We start from the raw sequence: 23,447 nt of genomic DNA on the forward strand, positions 1-23,447 counted from the left end.
GCATTTTTATTAGCGTAATTCTCGTTCGTTTGGGAATAAAATATACTTTATCACACTCACATACTCGTAAAATTTGGTAAAAGAATTTCTAAAATCGGTTCAGTAGATCCAGAGATTACCTCCTCTAACCTCACAAACTTTACAACCTCAGTCATTAATTTTAATTAATATTTCGTGTTCAGTGTTTAACGCAGGCAAATGTTGCCAATATCAACATCTTCATAATTTAGAACAAAACCGAATAATTCATGGAAATACATTTAACATTTATGATAAGATGCTAGAGCTAACTCAGACTACAGACCTGCAGTTTTAACTGAATAGTCGAACTGTTCAGTTTGAACTGACATGCATGGACATGCCTAGTCTACACATGGTGGTTATCAGTTGCGATATCTTATCGCTTGAAGTAACATGATGAAGGTAATGTATAAGCTAGAAAGCGGATCGGACCATCCACTATTTTTTGTATGAAACTTCGTACTGCAAAGCATACTAAAGTGTTTTTCAGATAGCATGGGTGGGGTGACAGTTGCCTTATGACGTTCATAATAAGTACTATTATCGTGAATCGCGGCAAACTTTTATGAGTGAAACGAACTGTCACTTTACGCATGTTATCTGAAAAACACTAAAGTAACCTCTTCGCCCCGGGACAAGCTTACTGTAAACTAGGCGTCCGTACGCTTAAATTTCTTAGTGCAGGACATAATGGCGCATTGGTTTGCAAAATTGTTGATTCCTAATTTTTTTTTTAATAACTGTCTCGCCTACCAAACTAAGTGCACGGTCGGCAGGCGAGCCGAAAGCGCGGCGTCGTTTATACGTAGCCGAGGCGATTCGGTACCGAATTTTAATTTAAACTTTACAGTTGTATCTATCGATATTTCGATTAGATAGTCAGTTTAACTGTCCAGTTCCCCGATTTGCCTGACGATTCAGCTGAACACCTGGTCTGCATACAGTAAAAACTGCATGTCTGTAGCCCGCATTAGATCCAATAATGGAACCTAGCCGTCACGTGACGTCATGACGTGTTGTCGACACGTCACTTGAATATAATTCTTGCTACCGCCGACATTGGAGCAACATGATAGGTCTACTTTCCAAATCCTAGGTCTAAGGATAGAGGAGTCTGGCCTTGCGGTGGCCCATTGAAATGATGATGATAATGATTTTTACATCAGTGATATGTACCTAGCTATACTGAGAAATCCACACGATGCAGTGGCATGTAATGGCGTCCAGCCTTCGTTGTCCCCGCGGTTCACATCAGCTTCATGTTCCACCAAAAACTCGACCATCTCGAGGTTGTCATCGATACAAGCCTGAAAATAAGGGAAGCATTATATTATTTACATATCCCACGCTCTAGTTATTATAGATTATATTTATTCTACTAGATTATAAAATAGGAAGTAAGGAACAATTTATTGAGTTGTCTACTAAATGGTAAAAAAAACAACATATTTAGGACACACATGAAATTTTAATATATATGTAATTGGAAAAGTCTACGCATTACTTTAAACGAAAGAGTAACGCTGAAATAATTATGTATAATAGCTATACTAGGAATAAAGATACCTGGATTGGGAACACCACATGTACTTATTAGCAATCTCCACAACACGACGTACTTTTACAATGGACTGGTATAATACTGATAATATGGTATGTACTGGTAATGGAAAGGATAATGGAATAGTGGTTTATAATAAACTATAAGAATGATATTTGATAAATGACAATAAATGTGCATATAATGTTGATTGTTGAGAAACATTCTCGAAATCTATATTATATTTCCGACGTTTATGTAGCACAGAGATATATTACAAAATTCATACAAGTTACATGCAATTTTTTATATTTAGATATTTCACACAGAAACGAGATCTACACAGATGAAAAACGACGGAGTATAATAACACGAAACACAATACTATCAATGCGCTAAGTAGGTACATGCATTAGGTTAATTACAATAGAACATGTTGCACATTTTACACTGTTATACATCTCAAAGGTGCAATGTGCATAGTACGGAACCACTGCAGGGTCAGTGCCACAGTCGCTGGCGCGTATCGTCTATAGGCAGCCACTAGTTAATACAACAATATTTCATATCGCCACGCATAGCGGAACATCATTATAACTGTCCGTTCCAATGTAATTAGCCAGCCAAGCAATCTATACTTTAACTATTAAAATTTTACACCATATTTATCACCGACAATACACATTTATACAAAAAATCAAGTTAATAGATGAGATAATTTTGTAACCATTATACTTCTAATATACCTAAACTAAAACATTATAAAGAGGAATCATTTGTATTTTTGTATGTAACAAGTAAACTCAAAAACTGTAGTTATTGAGTTTATTTGTTAGATTTTTTTTTCACCAACAGAAAGCTATATTAAAATAATTTCCACGAGAACGAGAACTACGCAGCTAAACCCGCGAGGTTCTGCTAGTAATATACATGTATTACAGCATATATAGATGTACTTTTACATATTAAATCGAATTCTGAAATAACAAACTATGATAAAAGTAAAGTTCCCAGTAAAATATTATTATTATTTGCAAAATTAACTTTAGAAATATGTGACACATTTTAAACATATAGACCTCATTTGCACGAGAGTTTTTTTAACGGACGTTAAAAAAACGTTGATAAAACATGACGCTTTTTTATCGTGCAGTGTTGCATTTCAATTTTGGGTGTTGGAAATATAATTGGACCATGAAATTATATAAGAACGTTAATAAAAGCGCCAACGCTGGGTTTCAACGTATCGCTTTTTTTACCCTCGTGCGAATGAGAACTTAAACCACCGCTATTTTAAAGCGCTATGCGAACGTGTCGTTTGACGTCATAAGTGTCAAACGATAACATTCTATTGGTTGCCTGAACTCGTTAACGTGGCAAATTACGTCACTTTCCGAACGGATCAATAGCGAACGTTTCAATATTTAATGAAATTCTTACTAAAAATACTAGTTATCACAGATTTATATCTTATTTTTATTTATGGTCTTTCAGAACAGCATTGCTTTGTATAACACGAAACCTTCGTTAAGATACACAGCTGCTATATTTACGACAATATTTCTAAATAGTACTCTATCAATGAATTGGCATCAGCCCAAACGTTACAGATGTTCAAGATCTGTTACTGTCTTCTCTCACTTTGACGTTAATACGAGACGTAAAGGACAAATATAGAAAATATGTCTAAGGTCATTACATAACTTAGATTTGCCTAAAATCTGATAGACTATATAGAACGAGAGCCTGCCATTGTCAGACATACCTCATTTTATGAAGACTTAAAGGTATGCAATAGGCTAGTTGACGGCTTTTTTAAAAGGGTCTTATATTGTAGCGTTCTAATAGATTTTTTTTGAGCAATAAGTAAAAAACTAAATTTTTAAATATTTTTTAACAATACGCGCCAAAACGCTATCCGCCATGATAGTCTATATTTCAACTGTTTCATGACGTCACGTAAAACTAAACCTTAACCAAATGGAGTGTTTGAGAAAACTATTAGTTAATAGCTAGTTCGAAGTTCATAATTTTTATTAAATTAAGTTTTCTATGAAATCCTTAACTTTCATCCATCCATAATTAATTCATGCACTACACGAAATTAATATTTTGTATATTAAATTTGATACGAGTCAATTACCCTATTATGGAGTATAACTGTATAGTGGCTTTGGAAGGTACAGTTCGATGCAATCTTTATGACGTCTTGGAAATCAGCTGCAAGCGCATGACATATATAAAGTTAAGACGTGAGGTGGCATCGGGTGGGAACGAGGCGCGCACGGGGTGATGTCATACCGCCGCACCCCTACTTTACCGTTAATATCTAAAATCTTGTATTGCAGATCTTAACGAACGATGTTCCGAAACGTCATAAAGTTTGCTATCTTAGCAGGTTTTCTCTTCCTCAGACACTATATTATCCAAATATAAAACGTAATTTTTTATATTACATTATGAGGTGTGTCTGGCTAACGCAGGCTCACGGTCAAGTAGTACAATAAATATGTCGCTCTCTTTAGTTTTAGATGTATAATTTATATATTACACCAGGTGCAATTCTTAAGCTTTATGGTACTCAAGGTGCTTAAGTTTGCTGAAATTTCTGATCCCCGCCCCTTCCCTCTGTAAAATTTATCCCAGCCTGCTAACACATTGCATAAAATTTGGGTTTACAAAACGCAACATTCGCATAGCATTACATACATTTCGCTTCATTTTAACATAAAATATTAATGTAGTCGGACGCAATCTACGCGCAGGACATACATAAAATCCGATAAAATCCGGTGATGCCGTCGTCGCGCTCCTGCGTTACCGGCCAAACCTAAAATTTTGTATTGCGTAGATTAACGCACGATGTTCGAAAACGTCATAAAGATTGCATCCGACTATACCAGCCTTAAAGTATAAAAACCGTAATTAAAAATAGGTTATTTAAGTTTTAGTTTGTTGTTTGCACCGACTTCAGCTCGATCAAGATATAGGACATATTTAGGACGGACATTATTAGGTACTGCTGTCAAGAGCTACGTGTAAACGGTATTGTGTGTACTAACATTCACAAGCATTTAGTAAAAAGTGCATTTTGAATTTGGTAAAGACTGCATTTTGATGTTATAAATAGTTAGTATTAGTTCTATAGAACAACAAAGTAACCTAGAGTTACACACAGTAGGTATACAGCACTTAATAGATAACGGATAATAATATAATTAAATCGCCAACGCTCTCATCTTCGTCAATAACTAACCCAACCTTACCCTTTTCTGATGTGCTGGTTGAGTATTCAAATATCTGAAGTATTATTATTTGGTTGCCCTAAGCTTACCCATTAAGAACTCATACTTGATTGGCTCCTTGATGGACTGAATGGATTGATATTCAACATCACAAAACTGAGATCCCTAATGAATAATTTGACGGCCTCCGTGGCGCAGTGGTATGCGCAGTGGACTTACAAGGCGGCGGCGGCGGTCCTGGGTTCGATCCCCGGCTGGGCTGATTGAGGTTTTCTTAATTTGTCCAGGTCTGGCCGGTGGGAGGCTTCGGCCGTGGCTAGTTACCACCCTAACGACAAAGTCCTCCTTCTAACAAGTCTTCAATCCTACTCCTAACAAGTTAGCCCGCTTCCATCTTAGATTGCATCATCACTTACCATCAGGTATACCAACTTGTACAGAATTAAAAAAAAAAAATCCCAAAATCCCCTTTTCGACTTCCCAGCTATAATAGTTTTGCCTAAATGGCCATGTCGCAAACAAATCATCTTTGTGCCGAATTGGACAAAAAGCTATTCAAATTCACCACATCATTTCGTGGAAAGTGCACAATAAAGCTGTTATTAAAGAACAATACAAGTAGTTATTTAAATTTTAAAACTAGAAACTATATTATGATAATGTTTTGCAAGTAAGTACCTACGTAATATTAGTAATATAACATAAGTAATGAATAGGCCGGTATTGATAACAGTGACATCAGCCCACGAACACACTATTCACATATAAATATATGTATGTATAGATATACATATATATATATATATATATATATATATATATATATATATATATATATTGTATATTATTAATCTATATATAAATTAAAGTCGTGTTAGTTACACCATTTGCAACTCAAGAACGGCTCAACCGATTTGGTGGAGAAGTAGTTTAGAACCAAAAGACGGCTATATGAAATAGGGTAGGGGTAGCGTATGAGGCAGGGTTGGGTTAGAGTATGGGGTAGGGTACGGTAGGTTTAGGGTGGGAGTAGGGTAGGCGTAGACGTACGTAGGTAGAGAATAAGTCAAAACGCAGCTTGACCGGGTCCGCTAGTCTTGATATATAAATGCAGGTCATTCATCACGAAACAAGAAAACCGCTTGACGTACCAAAATGAAATTTCGCAGGGAGGTAGTCTATAGTTAGTAAATATCTGCTAAGAACGGATTTTGCGATAGGGCCAGATTAAGGAGGTCTAAGGGCGGCCGAAGTCGCGGGCCTCCGCTAGTATTAGTATAAATACGAAACTTGGTTAGATGGTTTGGTTTTGTTATTAAGTACATTTGATACGTAAATATCCTATTATTTTTTTTAGTGTGATTGATTATGCGTAAGTTCTATATGTTTTTTACTATGGCTAGTGATAGACCTACCTTCAGTAAGTAAACATACGTCGACAATTAATACTAAAAAATATATTAATGGCGCGCGTGCAGCCTATGACGTAACTAATCTCTCTCCGCTGTCTCTAACGTGACCTCGAAAAAATCCTCGCCCGATTCTAAATTTACGTGGCGCTCGCTGTGTCATTCAGCAATACATCAATCCAACAGAGAATATTTGGGTCGGTCAATGACAGCATCAAATTTTGTTTAACACTGGTACATCCAGGCCTCATAACGTGGAAAAGTACATTTTTAGTTCTTACATTTTGGGTCGCAGTAGTTAAAACGTCAGCGTTGAAGACTAAATAAAAACCAGCGAGTACAAAACGAAATACAATCAATTTATGACGCTACAAAAGACGAATTAGTAAATTGTTATTTTTGTTTTCAGTTACACATAAGTATTTGCTTTCGCACGCAATTAACTAGGTTCGTTAGCACTCGTTCTATGCTCTGTAGACAAAATAATTGTACTAATCATAGGCGTATCACTATATATAGCTAATAAGGTAGCCAATGTATAAGTAACTGAAACAACGAAACATAAATTACAAAATTAGAAGTTCACGAAGTCATCGACCTAATTTCCCGGACTATCTAATGAGAGGAGGAGTATCGCGGACTATAAATACTGATATAAAACAACGCGCGGCATACAGCGAAGACAAAACGCATCCGCGATCAAACGCTGCCAAAATAATAATTCAAATCGTGATCGCACAAGGAGACTGTAGGGATGATGACAGTTTTTTAAATTGTATATAAATTAAGAGTATACTAATAACAAAGCAATTTTGTAAAAGTAACAGGGTATCTGCGATCATTACTTTCGGAGCTACAGGGATTTAAAGGGTCAGATTTGCGACGCTGCCGCGGATCCCTAAAAAACGCTCCATACAAAATGGCACGATTTAGTGACGTCGTTGGCTCGCTGATCGTTAGGTTTGTATGGGCGTTCAAACAAAATTACTAATATCTTTGTTATTTGTGCGTTTACATTTATACTTCATTTATTGAAAAATGTCACATTTAATGTAAGGAAGCTAAATCTGTATGAATTTTCATCTAATTACGATAAAAAAAATTTAATAGATTTTGAAATTTTATAATCTTATTTATTTTGCAAATTTCCAGACAATCTTTGCTTTTTATGTATAAATTAGTTAACATTGACCTTATTTACCCGAATCTATCATAAAAATCAATATATTCAAACCTAGTCATCATCCCCATTATCTATTACTTATGAATTATAATAATGACAACAAAATATATTATACGATGATTTATAGCAAAATTCAAAATTCATTTATTTCAAGTAGGCTCAGTTTACAAGCACTTTTGACACGTCAGTTGACTATTTGTAAAGATTCTACCACCGGTTCGGAAGGCAGGTTCTGCTGAGAAGATACCGGCAAGAAACTCAACAGTTGCTCTTTTGAAAAAGTCATACAGTATTACAATTTACATTTGATAACAATTAAATTACAATTTCTTATAGTTTTATTTCCTGTGTGAAGGTGGAAGCTGATCCAATGGCCTCAAGCACCTTTGTCGTTAAGGAACTCATCAATAGTGTAGTAACCTCGACTAAGTAAATGTTTTTTATAACACATTGCTTAAAGTTGTGCATTGGCAAGTCCATCACAGTCTTGGGCATCTTGTTATAGAAGAGTACACCCAAACCCACAAAAGATTTTTTAACTCTTTGGAGACAATATGCAGAAATAACTAACTTATGCCCGTGTCTAGTAAGACGTGGGTTTAAATCTCCTTTTCGTTTGTACAAATTAATATTTTGTCTTACATAAACTATACTGTTATATATATACTGACAGGCTACTGTTAAAATGCCTATTTCTTTAAACTTTTCACGAAGGGACTCGCGTGATTTTTGATATATTGCTCGAATTGCTCTTTTTTGAAGTACAAATATAGAATGTATATCAGCAGCCTTGCCCCACAACAAAATACGGTAAGACATTACGCTGTGAAAGTACGCAAAATAAACAAGTCTAGCTGTATCAACATCAGTAAACTGTCTTATTTTTCTCACTGCAAAAGCAGCTGAGCTGAGTTTACCTGACAGTTTTTCTATATGAGCACCCCACTGAAGTTTGGAATCCAATCCACTCCCAGGAAAACTGTGGAATTCTCTATTTCTAGTGTTTTACCATTGATCATTATAGACTTATCTAATTTTATAACATTTGGTAATGAAAACTCAATACATTTAGTTTTCTTTGCATTTAAAAGTAAGTTGTTAACAGTGAACCAATGCGACACATGCGATATGGCACGGTGTACATCGTCGGAATTATCTTTACTTCTGTCACTCTTAATAATTAGGGATGTATCGTCAGCAAACAGTACTATTTCACAGATGCCGCTAACATGGTGTGGTAAATCGTTTATGTACACTAGGAATAGAAAAGGACCCAGAATTTAACCCTGTAGGACGCCCATTGTGTTAGAAAAACCTAATAAATATATAAAATAACCTAAAAAAAATAGCGTATTCCTGTATACGTTTACATACGCGACATATTTGAACGTACACCGGACAAAACTGAATTATAAACGATAAGGAATCAAATATAATAGAAAGAGGTTTCTTTGCAAGCCAAACTACAGTTTTTATGATAATAAAAAACAAACAAAAAATACGATTATTTGTACAAAAAAACTTTCAGGTATACGTTTAAAAATATTATTACCTACATTACTATCGGATAAGTAAAAGAACTATCGCTTGCATTACTAAGTAGGTTAAAAAAGGCGATGAAAGCTCATATGAAATCAGTAAACGATTAGGTACGAAACGAGCGCAGTCACAGACGTCCATTTAGTTTAATAATAAACTTTAAAAATGCCTTGTACCTCGTTTTTATGGTTCCGCAGCCCGCAGGGAACCCTTATAGTTTCGCCATGTGTGGCGTTTGTCCGTCTGTCCGTGGTTTCGCGCAGATACTATTAATTAATTAGATTAAGTTGTCGATAACTCAGAGTATGTTAGAACTAAAAAGCTTAAATTTGGCATGAGTATGTACATTAATTAAGTACATCTAAAAAAAGTGGTTATAAAAATAAATAAAAAATTTGGTGTTTTTCCCTATAAGCAATCATCCCATGGCGTGGGATGGGATAGGGAAAAATGTATCGTTATCAGTATTTTTGTTTTTTTATATTGTTGTTTGTTTTATTAATTAAGGATTTAAAGTGCTAATTTAATCTACTGAACCCTAAACTGCACGTGGCCCGACGCGCACTTGACCAGTTTTCATTCTAATTAAAAACTAGTTAAGAATATTAACTTATTTGCTATATTTAAAAATATATGGTGCAATAAGCCGGTTTAGTGTAACTTATTTGAAATCTGTAACATATTCTTTAATATCGATTTGGTCATCGATGGGTAAAATGATCTCACAGCATAAATAGGGCACACACGGTGTTCCAGATGCGGTAACCAGTGGCCACAACTCGATGAAACATAGAATATATTGTTGCGCGCAATATATTGTTCAGAACCGTGACTATGATGAAAAATATCTAATACTAGCTGACGCCGCGCGGCTTCACCCGCGTGGTTCCCGTTCCCGTAGGAATATGGAGGTAATAAAGCCTATAGCCTTCCTCGATTAATGGGCTATCTAACACTGAAAGAATTTTTGAAATCGGACCAGTAGTTCCTGAGATAAGCGCGTTCAATCAAAAACAAACAAACAAACTCTTCCGCTTTATAATATTATATAATATACGGGATGCTCGGGAGTATTACCCATAACTCTAGCGTTATATTCTTCAACAAAAATTAATTCAAAATGTTCAAGTAATATGAGTTCTAAAATGAATATTTTCGAAGTAAACAATGTTTTTTTTATAAAAAGATCTTAAAATGTGATCTTAAAATAATGACGTAGCCTGATAGATAAAGGCGTATGTTAAATAGATAGTCGGAATTATTTGAATTACTTTGTAATGTATGAAAACATAAAAACTTTTTTTTACTTAAAAAAATATTAGTTATGCAGTTTGGTTCCTATAACTGGTCTCGTCAACAAATTGAAGTTATGGGAAATATTTCATACAGTACATTTATTTTACATCAATCGGTTACAGATAACTGTTTAATTTATATATGTAAAGTTGCAACGTTGCAAATTAAATAAAGGCTATTAGAAACTACTATCTTAGATATACAATGAGTAATTAAAACAATAGCGTAACTGTAGTAAGATCTTTATTTTTTTTTCTAGCCATAATAAACATTGTTTTCTTATAAGAAGTAGGTCATGTGGAATTAGAACGCCTTTAAACGCAGAAATACGGTCATCATGATTCTCGCTCGATTGTTTAGTATAAACGTCTGCTAAATACGACTAAGTACATATCTTTGCAACATTAAGGAGATTTAAGGTCACAGCTCATTAGATCCACTCGGCGCTTGATCAGTACCACATCGTAGCTCGGTGTCCACTCGTTGTCACCAGGTAGTTCGCGGGTGGACGTCGCATGTAAACCAGTGAAATACAGTTGGTCCAGGGGTGGATGCCGCGTGTCAAATAGTGTACGTAAGTATCCCGTGGGTGTACTCCGCGTTAACGTCACCGATGCGTCATCCTCGCGCGCCAAACACTCGGGGCCAATATGCGATTTATTCAGGACCTGCGCGTGGGCAACCAAAGACAAGCGTACGAGCAACGCGTGGTCACCCAGCGGTCCATTCGTCTACGTGTGGACTGCCCGCGAGTGAGGTGCGGCGGAGTCGATGTAGTGAGCGTATGTCCATAGTTTCCAACCGACGAAAAACGGACTGAAGGTTAACAATTCGACATGTATATATTTTTATTTTACATGAACACGTGTAACTTTTTACTGAGTAGTCCGATTTTGGCATTTCCTGCATATTCAATGATAATTTTCCCTTTTTAGTTTCGTGAGTACGTTAATGTTTTGAAGTCGGTTGTATTTTTTATTAACTAACCATCATCATACTATTTATAAATACTAGCTACTATTTATAAATTTCAATTTAACATATCTATTATATTCAAACTAAAAAGTAGCAGGCTTGGTTAAATTAATATAGAATTATAGCTATATATTTATACATCTCTAAATATGAGCAATATTCTTAATACCCACTAACTAAGCCAGCAACAGGCTGGATCGAACTTAATACCTTTCAGTCTTCAGTCCCCTAGAGCTAATAAAGTACGAATTTAAGTTAATTTTACCTCACCAGTATATTTAACCTGCCAAAAATATTTGGTACCTACCTAACTCAATGGACTGTCCAAACCAGGAGCCATCATGCCATCACCTCAAAAAACATTTTATATTCTCCCGCCAGCACAAATTTTATGAGTTATTGTTATTGTAATAACGGCGCCTCCATGACTGCCAAAAATGCTACCGATATTTTTAGATGTTATACTAAATGCCATTCAAACAAGACATTTTCACTATCATAATATGTATTTACGGACCGTATTAGTTTAAACTTTGTCGGCAGGCTTCTTTATGCAACTAACGCAATTATTTTTGCGTATATATGTTAGGATAAGAAATACTTTTAAATTGCATACTCGTATCTAGTTTATTATCGAAGAGGTAAAGTTCATAAATCATAAAAAATATACAAACTATAATGTGATTCAAGAGTTTTTAAAATTCAACACCTAAAGTTGTGAAATAGGGGTTGGAAGTTTACATTGATTTCCACGCGGACGAAGTCTCGGGCGTCCGCTAGTAGTCTATATTTCATCCCAGTATTACGGAACGAACCTGCGCGGGCATAACCCCGGGTAGTTAATACTATAATAACCACGCACGTAGCTCAACTATATATATTAAAAAGAAAGACTGCCCGAAAGTCCTAAACTTACTTGTACATTATAATACACAGCAGACAAACCAGGCATTCAGATATGTGGTAGTTATTTCAAGAGATACGTATTACGTACGCGCTCTATAAGTCTTGGTCCAGTGCGTCATGTATGAACTACTTGAATATATGATGCAATCGTATCGAACGTAAATCGGATCTCATGAACTTCAGAGAGCATAGGATTAAGAAAATTACATTATTTTTTTGTAAATAAATTACAAGATTTAAAAAACAACCTGCTTCCGAACCCGTGGTATAGTCTTTACAAATATTCAAATTTGACGTTTCAAAAGTACGTGTGAAGTAGCCTACCTACTCCAAATAAATTAATTTAAATATTTATTTACTAGTAGGTACATAATGGCAGTTTAATATGAAGATAAATTTCCACCAATTCACCGAAATATCTCTTGAGATACCCCAACTCTGTTCATACTACTATAATTTTAACTTTATAACTAGTACTTGAGATTTCTACCCAACGAAAGCCCTTGAAGCATCTTTGATTTTTAGATGGCCCTGAGATCTATTTTTTTTTATTTTAAGTAAGTATTTATTTATATAAAAAACGTTTTTAGTACGTAGACTATATATTTATATTTATATTTTTAATGATTCGTCTGATTGTATCTTAGGGTGCCGGCACACAATATATTGGCAATACGAGTATGTAAATTAAGAGTACTCCTAAAGAAAGAAATAAACAAATGTGTTCACGACCCTTCTCTAAAACTAAATAATGAATTAGTACTACTAAGCGTACGAGGTCGCTTGCCGAAACAAAAGATATGTTTGTGGTGTGGTTTAAGTGTGGTGCACAAATTCGGGATTGAAAGATTTTAACGCGGACGAATATGCGGCTACGACGTGTAATTAACTTCGTCAAAAGAATGGAAATTATCACGCTTCTTTTCAAAATACGGGCTCGTGCGTAGCGCAATGGCGCCCGAGTATGTCGACTCGTGCGGCGCTCGCGCGTAAAACGTGCGAGTCGAGAGTCCAAAAGACCTAGTGGCAGTTTGATACTGTGACGATAACGTAAACGCGAATTTCTAAGGAATTGAAACAGCACCATCTAGTGGCACTACTGCGCAACTGTTTCAATTCCATATAAATTCGCTTTTACGTTAACGCGATAGTAACAGCATGAAAATATTGAAAACTCTAACTAGGCACACTGCTCTTGCACGCGTTTCACGCGCGAGTGAGGAAACGGGCGTAGGCATCTGGACGGGATATATGTAACTCTAGTATCTCGGCTACGCCTCCTAAAACGCCTCATCTGGACAGGCAGTAAATGGTACCTTGCTTGCATAGAAATGTCGATTCACACTTCTTTTGAAAATACCCAGATACCCAAGAAAACAAGAAACAAGAAACAGGAATAAAAGGATCTGATCTTAGAGTTCCATTTAATTTTCTCCGCCTTGATGTGCGCTTAATAAGATTTTATTACTTACTATTGTTACTAGGCCTATTGCGATTGTACAAAAATTCAATTAGTATTGCCGGTAAAACATATTTGTACCAATTACGGTGATGTGATAGAAGGGTGCGGCTAATGAACAAAGGTCAACAATTTCTGACTAGCTACACCCTTGCCTATATTGTATATACTGTACAAAGTTAGTCGAAGACTGACCTTTCAGCAAAATGAACATTCGTATAGCTAATAAACTGAACCAAGCCTGCCTGATAATATACTATGAAATGGTTGCATAATATGAATTATTAAAACATGAGTGCGTTTTATAAAACGAATGTAATGAGTTCTGAAATAGAGACAGGTCTATTTCAGAACCGGCACAGAAATATCGAATGATGGCAAAAGCAGAAGAGATGGATAAAACGACTCTCTAAGAGACGTCTCCTCTCAGACTAGCACCTCGGCTTAAAGGAGTTCTGGCCTGAGTGTATTGGCCTTTACACTCACATTTTACGTCAAGAAAGTAAAAGACTCAGAGAAGTTACATTGTTTACAAACAGCCAACAGGCACATTAATCCTTCAAGACTCTAAGACAATAACAGCTAAGAGAATATATACGAATATATATATCATATCCTTAAATCTAGGCTAATTCTTAAAATGTGTATCGGATGCTGTTTCTCAAATCTACGTGTTAAATTTGAAACTTGCTATTTGAAAATGGCTGCGTAGACTTAACTTAACGTGCTCAGTCGCTCGTCGAGCAATCTGGGGTCATATTAATTGCGTCTATTAAGACTTGTTAATTCTCCACTAGGCACTGCCTGACTATATTATGCATTTGTACAAGATATTTCTTTATATGCCTCGTTGGTCAAATGATCGTCTTTTCGGCTACAAATTATGCATACGAATTCTACATAGCGCGCGCCACGATCAATCTTTTTATTTTTAAAAAAATACAAGGGTTTCCTTATGTCGCATTAAAGTACAGTGTTAGGTAAACACACAGATTTTGTCTGCGAATAATAGAGATATATGACCCTAAACAATACTATACGACCAAAGTATAGTTTCTTGAAATTTAACTCATTTGTAAATTGTGATGAAACTTAACCTTAACTTCATATATTTCAAGTAGGCTAAGTTTACTTTTAAAACGTCAAGTTTGGCCATTTGTTTGGCCATCGGTTCGGAAGGCAGGTTCTGCTGAGAAGAGCCGGCAAGAAACTCAACATGTTGCTCTATTAAAAATAAAACTTAGCATATAGCTTTGCCTTAAAAAAGTTATATTGACGAATTTATTGAAATGCTGACATCTCTACTGGTTACCGTGAATACTGTCAGCATCTAATTCTGGCCCGCTGACGGTCAGTGGTTGAAACAATTGAAAGTTATTCCGAGTGCTAAACTCGACACACGTGACATGCAGTACCGCATTCTGGACGAAACTACGATCGACGGAAGTTATTCAAATACATTATCTATACCAATATTATAAATGCCAAAGTACGTAAGTCTGTCTGTCTGTCTGTTACCTTTTCACGGTTAAATCACTGAAGCGATTTGGATGAAATTTGGAATAGAGATTAATTGAACCTTGGAGAAGAACATAGGCAATTTATGCCGAAAAAAATCTATGGTTACCGCGGGATGTGTAATAACAGAATTTCACGCGAACAGAATCGCGGGCGTCCACTACTTGGTATTTAATGAATTATATAATTTATATTACAAAAATTTGCTACAGGCTTATTGAAAAGTTTGCCATATAAATAAAATAGAAAACTGCTTTCAAAGTAATATGTATTCAAAAATATAATATTAATAAAGACATAGAGCTTGTCAAGTTCAATTTAGGACTTAATGTCTGGATCTATTGACCTGATTTCGAAAATTTATTTAATTTCTTATTTAATAGGTACATATTTTTATTTTTATAAAAGATATTATGATTTACCATAATAATCAGCTATATACCTGAATAGTTTTAATTTAATTACTAGAAATATAATACTTTTATTTTTATAAAAGTAACTATTTTTTATCATAATAATTACCTATACTTATATCTGAATAGTTTTTATTTACTTTTACTTGAAAAATAATTACATTAATTACTTAAATATAACATTTACATTGAAATGAAAAATGAAAATCAATAGAATAAAAAAAATTGAAACTAAATAAAAGAAAACTAAATGTTTACCTAAACATTATATATAAAATTATAATATTATTATAATTTTGATGCTTTCAAATATTTGTCAAAATCATGAAACTTTTGCAGTAAATTCACTGTTTATTATTACTTCATTTATTTCTGTAGGTTTTCTGTAGGTAGGTGTCACATTGTCACTCAATTCACTCATATTTATCTTAGATTATTAAATGGCAGTTAAAGCAGTTAGATTTATTTTTATCAATGATGTTTTCAGACTACGGCCAAAGAAACACAATAACAGAAAAAACAAAAGGAAACATTTGTTTTACTGCTATTTTTTTAATTTTCTTTTTTTCTTTTAGAATGAAAAGGCTAAAAAGTATACAGCCAAAAAATTTTCATTTTGTGTTTTCAGTTATTTTTAAGTTTGAATAATTACTGAAAAAGTTTAATAACTATGTAATACGACGATAACGATTTAAAACTAAAAAAAAAAAGTTTTTTTTTTTTTTTTAATTTTAAATCGTTCCAAAACTGAGGTATAATTTTTTCAAAACTTCCTCTTGATAATAAATTCTCATTTACCAGACAACCTCTTTCGTACATGGCGGCACAAGTGTGGCATTAAAAACAAATCTAAAAACAAAAGAATGTGAATATCTTTGCATCACAGCATGAATTAACACCACTTTTGCTCACTGTATTTAAGCAGCAAACATGCCATTTTTGAGCTATAAAAGTGAAAGAATATTTTCAGGTCAAATCTATAAAAAAAAATAGTAACAAAAATATTAAACTCGCGAGTGTTAGTAATGAAGAAAATATTTTACTACCTACTTAAACATGCATAATACCTACTAATTATTATTGAGCACAAAAATTTAGATAAGAGTGCGGAAGATAAGGTTGTGTCTGGCTGAGAGCATGAAACTTTGTGTATTGTAGAATCATTTGTAAAACATAAATAGGCAATGACCAAATAACTTAATCTATTTCTTCCCTAGGTTTGACTTCAATATATTATGTTATGTTGTAACTTCGGCCTCGTAAAAAGGCTCAAAGATGGAACAAGATATGCTCGGAGTGTCTCTGCGTGATCAAATCAGAAATATGGGCGGGGCACATAGTTCGAAGTGCCAAATGACGTTGGGGTCCCAAGGTGCTCGAATGGCGACCCCACACTACAAAGAGTAGTGTTTGTAGACTGTCTGACACACTACAAAGAGTAGTGTTTGTAGACCAGGTGGACTGACAACATCAAGTGAGTCGCAGGGATTCACTGGATGCAGGCAGCTCAGTATCATGATGTTCGAGAGTCCCTACAAAACGCCTAAGTCCTGCAATGGACACCTATCGGCTAATTTGATGATGATGATAACTTTAGTGATATTTCAACTAATTATCAGATGAGAGACCAATCAGGAGGTGGTATTGCGCTGCACCAGCGAAGCTTGAGGACATTGCGAAACAAAACAAAACATTTTTTTTGTATTCTGTGTTGAGAGAAAAAAGTAAACTAAATTGCGTATTGTGTGTTAACGGTCACTACACTACTATCCCAATAAACCTGAATTAATAAATTTAAATTAATAAACAATGATATTTTTTGCTTTTAAATGTAGTTTTTTATCATTTTGTTCTAAGAGGTCAGTTTTTAATAAAAGATTTTATAACTCTTATACTGTTCTTTTGGTTTCTGGGTTTTTATATGTATAATATATATGTCACTGTAAAAGCTGGTCTAATGGTATACTTTATGCCATGCTAGTACTTTAGTGAAATATGTGTGAGAGTGAGATTTTACCTCCAAATCCGAGATATGAGAGATAGCTGTACTATTATACACCCTAATTTTGGCATTGTAATAGTTGTCACACGACTCATAAAATCTTGTGCCTTGTCTCCTGTCTTAATTCAAGGTCAAAGGTTACAAAGTTGATGGTGTTATACACACTAAAACACATTATAAATGAGAAAATTGTAAAGTAATTGCAGTACTGCTACAAAATTAATGGTATCTTTTCATATAATGTTACTATACATTGTCTAATCATAATATAAGAAGGTATTTTCTATTGATTTTGTTCAGTACAGATGGAAGCCCTCAAATTGTGACAAATTCAAATTTTCCTCAAATTTCACAATATGCCACAAAACTATGGGAAACAAAAATGCAAATCTATCTTTGGTCATGTGAAGGTAAAATGGTGAAAGGACCAGTTGTCCTGTGCACAGTCTGAAATAAATTCTGTATTGACTAAAAACCTGAAATTGCATATTCAATATATGTCTATAATATGTGTAATTATTGATTGAATTGAAAAAGATATGGTGATAAAATAAAAATTACCTGAAACTTACGTAATTAACAAAAACTAATGTAATATAATGTAACTACCAAACATCACAAGGAAAAAATTCAGCAAAACAAGGCAGTGTCTAATGTTATTCAGGAGAGTGTGGATTTCATCCTACTCCTAACAAGTTAGCCTGTTTCCATCTTAGATTGCATCATCACTTACCATCAGGTGAGATTGTAGTCAAGGGCTAACTTGTAGAGAAAAAAAAACACTTCAAACAGGTCACAGGACTTGTGACCTTGGGAGTAGGTTTAAGGGATCCCTTTAGTAAGAAAAATATAATTGCGAATTTCCTGTAACTACCTATTTAAAAACAAAAATTATACCTGTGAGTTAGATACCCACTCAAGATGGGTTACACATCTTACCGTAGCTTGCCTACTTCATTGGTTGTATTTTTACTGGCACGGCAAGTTCTTAGAAATTTATATTCATAAGATACAGTATCTCGTGGATATTTACTTTAAGTTAGACAATGATACAATTTTTGTATGAGTTTTATCCAGGAGGGTGACTATTGTCACACCATCAGAAGACCAGCTTGATACTAAAATGTTTCAGAGCCACAAGGAATGTTTCCAGTCCATGCTTTGTTAGGAATTTGGACAAAATAACACGAAAACCTTTGAGAGCTCTTTAGTGCATTTGAAATAGATGATTTTTGTTTCAAATTTGAGAAACAGACTAAAATAGGACCGTGTCTTTCCTTCTTCATAAAGAGCCAGTGGCATACCTCAATTCAGGCCTCATTGATCAATTTCAAGTAATTTTGGATCAGATTGCAGATTTTACTCTCAGTGTTCTCACTGTCTTCCTCTGATACACCATGAAATAGGAGGACAGACAGAGGGAGTGTATTTCATGTTTGTCAAAGCCAGCTGTTGCTATTGTAGTTGCTGCTGTAACATGGCAAGTGTCTTCCATATTAGCTTCTTGAAATGTGGGCACTCAGTGAACTTACATCCTGAACTTTGTTAGAAGAGGACTGTGTGTTGTTCAAGTGCAGTGTCAGAATTGTCCATATATGATTTAAATTGTGAAACAATCAGCTTAATTGTTGTCTATACTTATTATAGTGCAGTATATGATATATGCCAGGCAGTACAGGTACCAGTTGAACTAAATCATTTAGCCCTCATTCACACATGAGTTTTTTAACGGATATTAAAAAAGCATTCAATTATAACAAATGCATTCCCAAGTATATGTTCACACGACAGCATTTTAAAACACAACAATTTTTTGAGCAGTATTACATTTTCATGTTTTAGGCGTTGGAAATAGATCATCATTAAACTTCATACTATATTTTAATGCTTTTTTAACATCCGTTAAAAAAACTCTCATATGAATGACAGCTTACATGTTATTACTATAAAATATCAAGAGCAGCAAATAACGAGCAGCGAAAATGTATGTTGTTCTAATTCTTTCCACATTTCTAAAATTGTTTTTGTAGTCTAGTATATAAAACCTATTGATGCATTCTTTTCATCAAGATTGATAATACATAACAGATAGAGATACAGAAGAATGAAGAGATAAGTACATAAGTCATAAAATAGCATAACCTGATACAGTGAAATTTACAGGGTTATTGTAAAATTTACTTTTTTTAGAGAGTTTTCCTCAACCCACCAATATACATCTCATAAACAGGTTATGTTTCGTAATGAGCGATGATAAACCAACTTAAAAGCATAACCATCCAGTTACACAATAATATAAACAAATGGATAAACTGCATATTGTAGACTATATTAGTAGTTGTTGATTTGGCATAAGGAAAAGTCAACATGCTCTCACCTGGTGCAAAGCCGTCAAGCCGTCCACGTTCGCCGTGTTTATGTCTGCACCCATTTTCAGAAGTCTCAGTACTTCATCCTTGTCCCCTGCAGTACATGCCGCTAGAAACACGATCTCAGATGAGAATTGTATCCTGGACGCTCTCTTTGGCATCGACGACTGTTTGTTGGTGTCGGATTCCTCCCATCTTTTTAACTGCTCCGCTCTCTTGAACAGAGCTGACGAAGATCTCACATCCGTCATTTTGGCTATCCTCAATGCACTTGACACTCAATATGGTCCCGATGTACACTTTTCACGCAGCATAGATTATGTTTTTATTACATATATTACACAAACGCCGAGTCCACAACTTAATTGCCTAAAAAGGAAACATGAAAGAAGAAACGTTCCAGGGAGAATGCTACTTCAACAGCTTTCATAAAGTTATTGTTCGTAACACTTTTTGAGTTATACGTTTATCACACCCATCCGAAACAACTTTTGACATGACATAACCAATAGCTACACATTTAGCGTGGCAGCCATTACGAGAATAAATTTACGGGCAACTGCCGTATTTATCGTAAAAAGAAAAACTAGGCTAAGAATGACATGACGGGAAGCGGGGAAGAAGAAAACTCCTAGCGTCACCTATCGGATGATTTTCCAGTAACCAATGTTGCTAGTCCAAAGAACATATTTTAGTATTGAAAATAGAAAACAATCTTATTGTTTTGTCTATTCCTAAAACAGATAATAAACAAAATAGTATGATAACTATTTTTATTTACCAAATAAAAATAGTAGACTTGTGATGAACTTATATGTTAAAAATAAAATTATTTATTCTCCTTCAGCACTAATCTGTTTTAAAAATCTATAAAGTTTCTGCAGGATTCCTCTAACTTATAATGCATAGACAAGTAATATTTTCTTGTAAATTGAAAACTGAGAATAAAAAAATATTAAAGTGACATTATGTCCAAGTTACTAATAATTTATAAAATAAAATGTGAAAAAATAAACATACTTTATAAATAAATTCAAAAATAATATAACATTTAATATTTTATCTGTATTCCGTAATAGAAAACAGTACTATAGAAAACGTTCAAAGCGACATCTGATGGTGAAATCGTTCGTAACGTAAACTCAGTTCATTGTTGGTTTCGGACAGAATATATTCAAAATTCAAGATGGCTAGATGTTACGATGGTGTCTTAGACTTTTGTCGTTAACTTTATTTGCTTTGTGTGAAAAAGTGCTGTTTTCGTCATGGCTGACTTAAGTGTTGATATATCAAAGTTGCCCGACGAGATAAGAGACAAGTTGGCTGAGTTGGACTTGGAGTTGTCTGAAGGTAAGAATGCAGCAAGTCTGCGAATCTCGGAGATCGATAATTTGTTAACTTTGACTTTTTGTTTGAATTAGTTGTTTTTTGGTTACGTATATCCCGCCGAAATAGTTTTTTAAAGTACTTATATGAGATAAGTTGATAAATTAGGCTTTCTTTTAACTTTACTGACGTAATCAATGACAGCTGATGATATGTTTTTGGATATTAGCTGAGGAACACAAACATGCGATATGTTTCGGAAGTTTGTTTAAAAAAATATCTTAATGTTTTAATTATTCCGCGGTTTGTCACACATGATTTCCCAAGGAATGCACTAGTCCCGTCACGAGTAATAGTTCGATGTGGTTTTATTCATAGACGATGCTCTGTATCGGCAATAACTTCGTAATTGCAAAGTACAACTTTGTTATACGCGTTTATGTATGCGACATCGAAGCCTTATTAGTTGTGCTACGGAAAAATACATTGTTGAAGTAGAATATAGAATTAGATTCATGTTTTAAAGTATTTTTGGCAGTCTTGTAATTTTCGATTTGGGTTTTTCTAAGCAGATTTTGATCTAACAGGACTCTGTTAAGTTTTCACCTTTATATTATTCATCGTATCGTATTTTTTACATCTCATTTATTGTATTAATACAGCCGACGCCCCGCGGTTTTACTCGCGTAGATCCCGTTCCTGTTAGAATCAGTTATAATAACCAATGACACTCACTCAAAATTGATTCAGCATATACAGAAATGATTCCATAAAAAACTACAACCTTTAACTCTAATATTTATATAGATGATTTTAATTTTTAACAATCTTTAAAATCTCTATCAAAAATTAAAAAAAAAACCTAGCCCTTTGTGGGGTAATCCAGTGCCCTGACTGATGGTCATAGCTCCAGACTGAGAAACCTCTTCACACACACTGTTTTAAGGATCACTGCCAATAGGATGATGACTAGGTTTGAATATATTGATTTTTATGATGCATTCGGGTCAATAAAATCAATGTTAACTAATTTATACATAAGAAGCAAAGATTGTCTGGATATTTGCAAAGCAAATATGATTATAAAATTTCAAAGTTAATTAAATAACTTTTATCATATTTTTTTTTTCATATCTTTTTGAGATGTGATGACATGAAAATTTTAGGTTGTCTGACATGATGGTCGATATTTCAACTGTTTCATGATGTCACTATAACAAATCTGTTACAAACGGAGCATTTGACAAAAATATTAGTTAACAAATATAGTGATGTCAAAAATTGGACGGCACAACATTTTTGACGTTTAGAAAATTTAAAAAATACTTGAATTTTTAAATAAAGTTTTTTAAGAAATCCTTAACTTTTATTAATATCAATATATTTCAGACCCTTATTCTATGTACTATGCGAAATTAATATTGTTTATATTAAATTTGATATGAATCAACTACATACAACAACCCATATGATTCTAAAATGTGGGTGAAGGATCCTAAACACTTCCATCTGAACCATCACTTTGTAAGATGTGATGCTGATTGTATTGGTTTTCTCTTAATATATCACTCTTATTCAATTTTCACATGCATAGACAAGGCCACACAGGCTACTTAGTATCTTCCTTAAAGCTTATTAGCTTAGCAATAAAAGTTCTAGCCAGTGAAATAAATACACCTTTTAATTCGGATCTGGAAAGTTGGAGATAATTATATTTTATAAAATAATTATCTCCAATTTCTACAAAATAAATTTAATTCAGGCCAGGTAATAAAAATCCTCAGCCTCAAAATAATTTATAAATATTTCATAACATATATAACATTTGCAATGTACCTAATTTGATTTTATTGTTATAGAATAGTAATAAATAAACCAGCCAAGTGCATGTAAGGCCCATGTGCGTAAAACACATGAGTAAAAATGAGTAACCCTAAAAAATAAATGAAAAACCACCTACTAAAATTTCTATTGAACAAAGATTTGTTTAATAGAAATTTTAGTAGTATTATGTTATATAGTATATACTTTTAATAAAGATATATATACAAGAAATACAAGTTATGCAAGATATACAAGAAAATAGACGTACATAATATATTATGTAATGTAGACTTGTAGACATGCATAATACATCTCATATATGCTATAAATAAACACATATTCTTATATGTAATATGTATAAATGTATATATATAGAATATGTATATATATAGAATATGTACATAAATAAACTGCTGTAGGTA

The 23,447-nt window shown here is 34.0% G+C and overlaps 2 protein-coding genes across 12 annotated transcripts in view; one reads left to right on the forward strand and one right to left on the reverse strand.

Moving 5' to 3' along the window:
* The window catches only part of LOC112049109 (protein phosphatase 1 regulatory subunit 12A), a 107,474-nt gene extending 86,959 nt beyond the window's left edge, over positions 1-20,515 (reverse strand). For 3 of the 6 annotated variants that reach the window (XM_052890465.1, XM_052890462.1, XM_052890460.1), the window contains exons 1-2: positions 19,884-20,513; positions 1,198-1,328 (exon numbers count right to left, since the gene is read on the reverse strand). In XM_052890465.1, coding sequence (XP_052746425.1) covers positions 1,198-1,328; positions 19,884-20,126 — 374 coding nt within the window. In that variant the 5' untranslated portion in view covers positions 20,127-20,513. Of the gene's footprint in view, positions 1-1,197; positions 1,329-19,883 lie in introns of all 6 variants that reach the window. The other 3 variants (XM_052890464.1, XM_052890461.1, XM_052890463.1) reach the window with 3 other exon arrangements.
* Positions 20,516-21,011: 496 nt separating this feature from the next.
* The window catches only part of LOC112049111 (disco-interacting protein 2), a 121,471-nt gene continuing 119,035 nt past the window's right edge, over positions 21,012-23,447 (forward strand). For 4 of the 6 annotated variants that reach the window (XM_052890886.1, XM_052890887.1, XM_052890890.1 and 1 more), the window contains exon 1: positions 21,013-21,225. In XM_052890886.1, the coding sequence (XP_052746846.1) occupies positions 21,141-21,225 (85 nt within the window). In that variant the 5' untranslated portion in view covers positions 21,013-21,140. Of the gene's footprint in view, positions 21,226-23,447 lie in introns of all 6 variants that reach the window. The other 2 variants (XM_052890891.1, XM_024086890.2) reach the window with 2 other exon arrangements.

The sequence above is a fragment of the Bicyclus anynana genome, chromosome Z (genome assembly GCF_947172395.1).
Source record: "Bicyclus anynana chromosome Z, ilBicAnyn1.1, whole genome shotgun sequence".
Lineage (NCBI taxonomy): Eukaryota > Metazoa > Arthropoda > Insecta > Lepidoptera > Nymphalidae > Bicyclus > Bicyclus anynana.